The following is a 10,644-nucleotide window of genomic DNA, read 5'->3' on the forward strand; positions in this document are numbered from 1 at the left end:
GATTCTGTTGTTCACGGATGGCCTCTAAAATTTCTGCATTTGGGGGCTGTTTGTCTCCCTTGTTTTGAGGAATATCCTTTGGTATGGTCTCCGTGTTCTTATGCGGCGTTCTGTCCTCCAAGGCAGAGTTGTGATCGTTGTCAAGGTTGTCCTCCATGATGATGGGATGACTTCTAGGTTCCCTAGCAACGGCGCCAATATTTCGAGTGTTACCTGAAACTGAAGGTCGATCTCGGAGGAGATTTGCTATTATGGCCGGAGCTATCGCGTCCGACTTGCTGAACCTTGAGATGTTGCTGATCCTTGATCACCGGAGGATGGTGGTACTTGCAAGAGACTCCGATGCTTAAGTTAGCACAGACTTTAAGCAGGTTTTTTGTGTAGAATCAGAGTATGAGTTATACTTGGATGCTCCAGTGTATTTATAGTAGTATGGGGTGACCTCCCTTAAGATAAGTTAGTTATCTTATCTTATCTTTTGTGGGTGAGTCCCCTTATCTTTGGCCAGCCGCTTTTAGGTAGGCTGTGATCCTCTGCTTTGGGCTTTTTTTGGGCCTTTATAGCAATTCGGCCGAGCTCTTTGGGAAGAGGTCGGTGTCGACCAACCCTTTAAGAGATCGGTCGTTTTTGTCTTCATCCAACCCAACTCGCCTAGCTCAATCCATGGTATAAACAGAAACAAAGCAAAATAAGCGTTTTTTCAGAAATGGAAATGAGGGAAGAAGGAAGGGGCGAAGCTTTTATAAGAAACAAGGGACAAAAAAAACATTTTGCACCCCTCTTTAAAACCATGTGCGGATCTCCAGAAAACTGCTGCGCAACGTTCGCCATATCATTAAAGTGGCAACGTTTCAAAATTTTAAAACACGTCGGGTACCCGACCTCTTGAAGGCGGCGTACCCGACAACAGAGACTGAAGCCACGAATGCTTGGGTCCAACCTTATGAAAGCTCGGATTCAAGCAGGCACACTGTTCATACCCTGGCCCAAATTCAGCCAGACCCATTAAGGATAAAGGCCACTCGAAGGTGGCCTCTTCCACTTACCCGACCTCCTAAGAGGTCGGGAGAAGTCGGGTGCGACAAGGAGGTCCAACCTTACTTATCTATAAGTAACTACCTCCTCAAAATCTCTCCTACTATCTCTATCTCACTTAGAAGATAGATCCCAACAAACTCGCAAGATAAAGGAAACGGATATCCACTAACAAAGGTGGAACTACTCCAAAAATGTGGTTATCTTTCTACTATAAATACACTGACACCCCTTAAGCATATTCACGTCCCAATCTACTAAAAACTTGCCTAAAGTCTTTGCTAACTTAAGTATCGGAGTCTCTTGCAGGTATCACCCTTCACCTTCTCACGAGGAACTCGGACGATGACATCTCGGCACCAGTACAAGTCAGACGCTGCCTTATAAGGAGTCTGGCCCAAATCACCATTTCAGGTAACCCTCGGAACAACTACCAACCATTACACTAACAAAAATTCAATAGCATACAAGCATTTGGTTCAACAAAACAACATTATTCAACTTAATCGAGCAACGTGCAACCAAGCTAAACAAGCAAAATGATAGTCAATTACTCACAAACAGTTCTTTTTTCAAATAAAAAAAATCATCCAAAAGTAATAGGCATTTTCTGTGGAGGGCAAAGAATAGCACTAACCTTGTAGAGTTGTAGTTTACCGTAGCACCACCACCTCCCTCCGTGCTTTGCACAAACCCGACCTTGAAACTAAGCATAGCTCGTGGACACATTATGCCCTGTGGACACAATCACGCACCACCGAGCACGGCCCGTGAAAAACACTAAACCCAGCCTATGCATGCAAAGCACGGTCCGTTGAAACTACTCAATCCTTGCCCCGTGGATGAAAAGCACGTACGACTCGAGACTTCTATCCTCGAATCTTTGGTGGATGCAACACTACAATAGCAGAGATGTTTCAGTTGAGGAAATGACTAGTGAAAATGTTTAATGGGTTGTTTACATACACGAACCCAGTGTACACATTTAGAAAGGAACAAAAATTTGGAGCCATTGGCTTGTTTAGATACACGAACCGGAGCAGAAAGTACATGTCTTGGTCACAACTTTTATAAGCATCAAAAGCATCATTGCCTCATTCATTTATGAAATTGTTATTTTTTTTTTTTTTCAGTAATCCTGTTGAATAATAGCAAATATCCCCCTCGTCTGATTGTGAAAGAAATCATTCATGAGAGACTCAACTATTATTTTCTTATTTTGAGCTTCAGTATTTGCATCCAAAAATTCTTTCACAAGATCTTTGTATCTTCGACCGCGACTGTATCCACAATGTTTGAACTTTGAAGAGCCTAAGAAAATATTTATTTTGAATGTCCGTGTTTATCACTTTATCTCTATTTTGAAAATTGAAGCCATTGGACGAGATTAGGAAAGGCTCAATTTCACTAGACCTACATGAATGATGAACTCAAATTCCGCTTGAGTATGTATAAAAACGTAGCCAGGAGATAAAATCAAGATCATTGTCATAATTGGAACAAAAAGAAAACCATAAGGAAAACAGAAAATATCTACTATGCAAACAAGATGAGCAAGATAGCCACCTAACCATATCTTCCCCTACCTCTTCCTCTTCCCCTTCCCCTACCCCTACCCCTTCCCCTTCCCCTTCCCCTTCCCCTTCCTCCATGTGATGTTTGATGGCTGCCACCATAATCCCTTTCATATGTGAACATGCTCATTCTAATGTCTTGCGCCTCAGCTTCATGGGGATCCCCTTGTACCTAATCAAGTAGCTGATAGATTGGAACAGGTACAGTGAACAGAAAGAAAAAACGGGAAGACTAAAGGGATTAAGCTACTGACCAAACAATCTTCAAGGTTAAATTGATTTTGAAGCTGCCTAGCAAGCTGGCCATCACGACTAATGTCCGACACCTCGTCTTCCTTCAATGGCTTTGCCTGGGCTTTTCTAGTTTCATATTCTTCAAGAGTATATACAACCGGATCTTCTTCTTTCCCTTTCCCTCTATGTTTCCGACCCTTAAAACGGCAGTTTTCCTGATTTGGTTGATTTAGTTTCTGAAGTAATTTTTGGGCAGCAGCTTGATTTTGCACAGGAACAGGTTCCACAGCTGTAGGAAGGGGTCAATATCGCGAAAAACATGAGAAACAACGTGGTACAGGCAATTATGTCTTATTTAAATGCTAAACAAGACATGGTTTTCATATTGAAGCTACAATTCATCAGTACATTCCGAAACACCATCAAGTCTATACACATATATAGTCACAGATGTGGAAAGTCAACTTGTTAAACCATGTCATTTGTATATGGTTTCCAATAACAAGTTTATAATGTTGACATTCCTCAATGAATTGAGAAACTGATGGCATTCCATGTTTCAACTAACAAAGACTATAAGAAAACTAAAGGCAAAGCAAACAATATCAAACCTCATAAATTTTTCCTGTTCTGAACTTTAGCTCAATCATAGACACAAGAAGTAATTAGAAAAAGGATCAGACAAAAACACCTTCTCTGGGTCTTGGTTCTGAAGTACTAGGCTTGTCCACAGCTTTTTCTGAGGGCAATTTGGGTTTTAAATTTACATCGGAGGAGATATCTGCTTTCTGAGTATGGCCTCGGTGTGAATCAGTTGCCTTCATCTTAGCTTCAGCAACCACAGCAGTGGGCTTACTACTACTAGACTTATAATCTGCATAGCCTGCCCAATATCACTATCTTTGTCAATTCCGCAAAAACAATTTGTGAGTTTTGAAATTTCAATTGCAAGGAATGCATTTGGTGTTTAAAGTCCAACTGTAACATAGTCATTCATATCAATATTCATTTAGCATAAAATGAAATTAATAAAAGGTTAAAAGTTGAAAGACAGGAACTTTTGTGCCATTGATCCTACCACCATTTCGATAGTTCTTGGTTTGGTATAACTAGCAAGAAAAAGGAAAGAAATACAAAAGATTCCCATTTTGACCTGAGGAAGATCCAACCTGCAGCTTCACAAATGGAGGAGGTCCACCTGCGTCACGATCCTCTAGCTGTCTGAGAGATGATCGGGAAAATCCTGAATATTTTTGGTTCATCTGCCACTCTTCATAGAGTGATTCCACAACGCCTCCTAAAACAGTCAATACTTTAGGATTTAAGCAAGCTATACCATTATGAACTGCAACTTTGTTTTCCAAACAGATCTGTCCAATGGCAATAAAATAGTATCATATTACATAATGCTGATTTAGGAATACACATATAAGAATAAAGATATATAGAAAGAAAGAGACAAGGAGGGATATAGCGGTGATTTGGGTACATTTGGAAGCGTTAGTTTTTGTGAACACCCTCATATATGGGAACCCTTTCTTTCTCTCCTGTCTAATCTGAGTATTATGTATACAGCTAGGTCTTTGATAGAAACAGGTTTACGAGCAGAAATTGAAGGAATAACTAGCATATTGATATAACCTGAATGGATACCAATAAACTATAGCAATCAAGAAGCACAATATCGAAAACAAAAGAAAGAAGGAAACTCCCTGAGCTTTTGACGGTCTGAGCTCTTCCATGATTCCGCTAATTTCCCTAACCCTGCACATTCTTGCACCCTATGCAAGTATTCCCTCAGTTACCACTAGAGGACACTTAATTCTCTTTCCTATTCCTCTCCCTCTCCCTCAATTCCTTCCAAGACCCCTCTCTCTATACCCTAAATCCAAAACCCTAGGCAAAATAAAAATAGTTCACATGGTCCTCAAGAAGAACTGATTCATTCAGATTCTGGATTTAGAATTACTTCACTACAAGGCATTTAAAGTTTTACACAGTATATAAAATACACTAATCAATGTACTGATCTTTAAAATATAAATTTTTTAAAAATAGTAAGTTTAGTTTTGATGCACTAACCGAGTAAAATTTATGTCTAAATCACATCCGTTCTTTTCGATGACTATTCCCGCAGTCAATGTCAAAGATAGTTTATCTTTGCTAACATACTGTCATGTAATTGGATACATGTGTAAAACTGTTTTACACTCAGTATCAAAATTAAATTCAAATACTAATTGTAACAGAAAATATGCCCTCTGTAATTATCCCATTGCAAAGAAATAAACAAAGAGAAATAAAATAAAGCATTACCTTAGTACCAGGAGCCACATTGTCAGGTATAGACGGGATGTGAGAATATTCAATACCAATTATCTCGAAGTGCCCATCAGTGAGACACAACCTAAGAAGTCTCCGGCCACCAGAATTTCTTGTTACGTCATCTACACTGCTCTTAGAAATGTCCCTCACTGAAGATATCTGCTAAAACTAACAAACACTCGGTCACCATTTCCTTTAAAACAAGAATAATTAAAATGGCACAAAGATATATTAAGGAAGCAGCAAATCAAACCATTTGGTGTTTAAACCGCATCCAGGTCCTATTACCCGGAACCCATTAGTGTGGCTCCAAACTCACTAAATTCTCATGAGCAATGCTACATAACCAACAACATTCATTACTTTTTTGGCCAATACTTGTCAACAAAGGTATTTTTTATATTTAAATTCTAAATCCGAAACCCTAATATTATAAAACTAAAGTGGTGGCCGAAAGTGATATTAATAAAAAGTGTTGGCCCTAACATTTCTCAATTCTCATATAGGGCAGTCCTACCAGGATTTTTGACATTCTCAGGAACCCTAGACCACTGAATACGGACCAAAATACTATCCCATTAACGAACCCCACTTGGTATCAAACCATAATTATAAGCTACAAAAAGAATGACTTGCAGAAAAAAAAGAAAAAGTAAATATTTAAGGGAACAAAGAGACACAGTTTCCATGCCTGAAGGACTTTGGGACCATGAAGATATGAAGAAGGAGAGCTACGAAGAACAGAAGGTTCGGGCAAGGACTTAGCTCCGATGGATCTAAGGTCGGCATTAAGGAGCTCCGACTCGACAGAATCGACGACCATTGAAGTGTCATGGGCCAGCGCCCGTTGAATCATGACGGTGGCCTTCAATTGATCATTTTCTTGCAGGCACCAACCCCTTCTTCTTAGGGTTTCCAGCAAGGTTCCTGAATCCGAATCATAACTACTCTCTGCCATTTCAATTTTTTGGGTGTTCGCAAGTGGCAAGTCTCTTCCTTTCTCTCTTACCTTAGCACTGCATTCAATTGGACTCCCATTTAATTTCGAGGTAACATCAATTTTAGTCCCTCGCAAATGAACAAGTGAATTCGATTCACTTTCTAGTTTTTAGAATGGAGGCTGCAATCAATCGAATTGTTCCGGGCAAATTACCAAAATCGCCCGAATTTTAAATACGGGCGCATCTTTAAAAGATGAGTAATTTACTCGAGGTTTTTAAAATTGGATGAGTTAGTCACATGCTCTCAAGTTTTTAATAGGATTCTCGCAAGAATTTTTTTTTTCTTTGATTTAAAATATAATAAAAATATAATTTTTAAATTTTTTAAAAAAATTTTAAATCTCACATTAATGTTCAAACTAAATTAGATTAAAAAATATTTGATTTATAATTCTATTATTATTAAAAATTGAAAAATTAAAATTTTGTCTAATAAACAAATAAAAAAGAAAAATAAAAAAATCACCGGAATGGCCGCATACTTCCGCTCTTGGTTGGACGGGATAACATTGAGTTGTCACACTTACAGTTTGCAGACGATACTATTCTTTTTTGCCCTCCAGAGGAAGAGACCATCAAGAATTATAAGCGTCTACTGCAGTGCTTTGAGCTGATGTCGGGGTTGAGCATTAATTTTGAGAAGTCAAGTCTCATTCCGGTTAACTGTGAACAGCGATGGACACGGAAGATGTGTTGCTTGCTGGATTGTAAGGAGGCACCCCTCCCTGTTCGATACCTGGGCATCTCATTGGGAGCGAATCCGAGGCTTGTGAAAACGTGGCAACCAGTGATTGACAAGGTGGAAGACAAGCTGGGCCTGTGGAAAGCAAAGACACTCAATAAGGCGGGTAAGCTGGTGCTCATAAAATCTGTCCTTAATAGCTTGCCTATCTACTATCTGAGCTTGTACAAGATGCCAAAGGCAGTAGCAGAGAAGTTGATTTCCTTACAACGTCGTTTCTTGTGGAGTAAAGAGGATGGGAGAATGGGAATGCCACTAGTGAAGTGGGAGGTAGTGATGGCACCTAAAAAGGTGGGTGGTTTGGGAGTTAGAGATGCAGTGCTTCGGAATACCGCTCTTTTGTTTAAGTGGTGGTGGCGGTTTTCGAAAGAGGAGTGCCCCCTTTGGAAAAAAGTGGTCTGTTCTTGTAATAAAATGAATCCATCTGAGATGCTGCATGGGCAACCTGCTCCCAACAGAAGGGGTCCTTGGAAGGATATATGTCAGCTTCAAATAAGGGAGCCACAAGTTAGAGAGACAATGATCAGAGGCCTATCAATGGAGGTCGGGAACGGCAGAACAACCCGGTTCTGGGAGGACGTCTGGCACCCTGATGGGGTCTTGAAAGATCTGTTTCCAAGACTTTTCTCGGTCTCGAATCTTAAAGGATCTGTTATAGGGGACTGCGGGTTCTGGGATGGGTTGGAGTGGATATGGAGCTTCCAGTGGAGGAGACAGCTGTTTCAGTGGGAGCTAGACCTTTTGAACCACCTCCACGAGACATTACGATCGGTTAAGCTAACAATGGAGCGAGAGGACAAGGTGATTTGGAAATTTGACAGAACTGGTATTTTTTCACCTAACTCCTTTGTGAAGGGGTTGCAGGAAGTAGTCCTCCCGGAGGAAATCACTAGTTATAGCTTCACTAGTGTTATTTGGAGGGGATTCGTCCCGCAAAGGGTTGAACTGTTCGCTTGGTTTGTCCTTATTGGGAGGGTGAATACTAAAGAAAGGCTTTCCAGGCTAGGGGTTATTGGCCAGCTTGATAACATGTGTCCTTTATGTTGCAAGGCTGTTGAGTCGGCTGTCCATCTGTTTCTTGCCTGTGAGCTCACTTGGCAGGTGTGGTGTGCATGGCTGTTTGCCCTTGGAAGGTCTTGGACCATACCAGGAACACTGAAGCAACATTTTAAGAGCTGGACGCATGCTTCACATCGAAAGGTTGAGAGAAAGAGGTGGTTGATTGGATTCTTTGCTGTGATCTGGGCAATTTGGCTAGAAAGGAATGATCGTGTCTTCAATAATCATGGCTCAGGAATAGAGGAAGTCGTCAACAGGTCCTTTTCGCTATCCGATGAGTGGATTGGTGGTACTCCCTTTGGCTATTGATGGCAATGCTGAAAATGATGAGGGGTTTATGGGTTTCTATTTACGTTGTCTTATGTTTCTTATCTCTGTTTGCTCCACCTTGTTGTGTTGAGCACTTTTTAATTCAAAAAAAAAAATCACAAAGATAAAAATAATAAAGAACACAAAATTTATTCCATTCATGCCATTAGTTATTTCAAATCATAAATTTAAATTTGAAATAGAATTTGAATTTACTTCTTAACAGAAATAGAATTATTTTTTCACTTTAATACTTTCCAAACACATTATAGTAATTCTCACTATTTACTTTCCTTGGATAACATGTTCTACGTGATTGTAGATGTAGAACATTAACTCGTACATGTGATTAGTAAGTGTTCATGTGTTCAAGTCAAATAAATCAATCCTGAGATAAAAGTATAAAATAGTTTTCGAAAAATTTAAAAAATCTTAAAACAATCTATAAAAAATTTTAAAACGGTCCTTTCGAACATTTTTTTTTAAATAAATTTAAAAAATATTCCTAAGTTAAAAAGCTATATAATTGTTAACTATAATAGAATAATCGTCTTTTAAGTCTATTTTGTACAATACTATAACTAGTGAATCTTAAATTTTTTTTTAAAAAATACCTAGATTTGGCAAGATATTTTTTCTTCAAGTGTCGCAAAGTACCAAGAGTTTCACATTGAAATTTTATAAATAATCCATATTGACTTTGTGGTTAACGAAAACTTACAAATTTTACTTTAGAAATGACTTGATTGACATTGCATGCTAGTATATAAGGCTGCGTTCGTTTTTGAGAATAGGACAAGATAAGACACTGAGAACAAGACATAAATGACAGAGACACAAAATTTTGTATTCTTGTATTTTATTTGGTGATAAATTAGAACAAATTATGAAAATTTAATTTATTCTCATTTTTTTCATCCAAAAAAATTGAGAAAAAAATATAATATTAAAAAAATATAATTATAAAAAATTAACAAGAATAATGAAAAAAATAAAAAATAAGTTGTGTCTTTTGTTAGTGTCTCTAAATAGTAGATACAATGTCTTTGTCTATGTCTCATCTGTCAAACACGATTTTGTGTTTTTGTGTTCATGTCTCAGTGTCCCGTCCTAATAAATAAATGCAGCCTAAGTGTTGTTTTCATAAGTTTTACACATGTTCTCAATTGTTTATGTGAAAACTTTATATTAAATGGTTGTTCTTCTATTTCTTCAAATAACAGTAACTCATTATCTTCTTCATCCTTAAAAATGATAATAAAATATGGTACTTAAAACTAAATTAAATTAAATTAATATCTTGTGTGGTTAAAAATAAATATATGTTTATTTATTTTAATTTTTTGAAAAATAATATCTTTTCAAAATTAATTTATAATTTATTTTGAGAATACATAAATACTTTTGTGTGTATGTGTGTGTATATATATATAATCAAATATAAGATAAATAAATAAAAAATTTTAAAAATTAAAATTTATTAATTTAGAAATAATTATATAAAAATAATCATTTCTAACTGTATAGGTAACTAGAGAACCAGGAATAGAGAAATTACTTTTATGAAATTACTTTTATGAAATTCTTTTGGGAGGGTCTTGGTGATAATGATGTAGGAATTGTTGAAGCTGCTGGGTATAAAAGGGGAATTTGGTTCCTCTCTTCAATTTCCAACTTAACTTGTCAGCTAGTAAATAGCTTTGATCAATGCATTACCTTTGATTTTTATTTGGGTTCTTATAATTGGAGGTGTAGTGCAATTTATGCTAGTCCTCAGTTTGAGCATAGAATTCTTTTTTGGGAGTATCTTTCTAGTTTGGCAACTTCTTTTGAAGGCCCTTGGCTAGCATTGGGAGATTTTAATGAAATTCTCAAAGAAGATGAAGTTAATGGAGGTTATTTCTCCAGTTACAGAGCTGCTTTATTCTCGTCAACTTTGGATGATTGTGGGTTGTTTGATCTCCGAATGATAGGCAGAAATTTTACATGGTATAGAAGAGTTCAGAATAATATAGATATCGCAAAGAAGCTGGATAGAGTGCTTATCAATAGCTCTTGCCTTTCTTTATTTCCTGAGGCTTATGCCGAAATCTTATGTCGTCTTCACTCTGATCATTGTCCTATTTTATTTCTCAGCCAAAGGGAGATAGGCCATTCTGTTTCCAAGCTGCCTGGAGTACTCACCCTTCCTTCAAGCAAGTTGTACAAAATGCATGGAGTAGTAATAATCATAGTATCCCTACAAATTTAAATGCTGTTAAGCAAGGGTCCTTGGACTTTAATGCTAAGGTCTTTAGTAATATTTTTGCTTAGAAGAGGAATTTAGAGAATTGGATCAGCGCCATTCAAAAGAGGTTGGAGGTGA

General features: G+C 37.6%; 1 protein-coding gene across 2 annotated transcripts; it reads right to left on the reverse strand.

Moving 5' to 3' along the window:
- Positions 1 to 1,588: 1,588 nt before the first annotated feature.
- On the reverse strand, positions 1,589 to 6,392 carry LOC107643875 (tudor domain protein (DUF1767)). Of its 2 annotated transcripts, XM_088487573.1 has the most exons (7): positions 5,860 to 6,332; positions 5,160 to 5,327; positions 3,997 to 4,213; positions 3,535 to 3,726; positions 2,864 to 3,132; positions 2,622 to 2,781; positions 1,589 to 1,933 (listed from the first exon to the last, which is right to left on the reverse strand). In XM_088487573.1, exons 1-7 carry the CDS (start codon positions 6,124 to 6,126, stop codon positions 1,905 to 1,907), a joined length of 1,302 nt encoding a protein of 433 aa, XP_088343699.1. In that variant the 5' UTR covers positions 6,127 to 6,332; the 3' UTR covers positions 1,589 to 1,904. The 2 variants fall into 2 exon arrangements, with proteins under 2 accessions (XP_088343699.1, XP_088343700.1); XM_088487574.1 differs by lacking the exon at positions 1,589 to 1,933 and having other exon boundaries at positions 2,461 to 2,781; positions 5,860 to 6,392.
- Between the last annotated feature and the right edge of the window lie 4,252 nt (positions 6,393 to 10,644).

The sequence above is a fragment of the Arachis ipaensis genome, chromosome B5 (assembly GCF_059453495.1).
Source record: "Arachis ipaensis isolate K30076 ecotype BB chromosome B5, ASM5945349v1, whole genome shotgun sequence".
Lineage (NCBI taxonomy): Eukaryota > Viridiplantae > Streptophyta > Magnoliopsida > Fabales > Fabaceae > Arachis > Arachis ipaensis.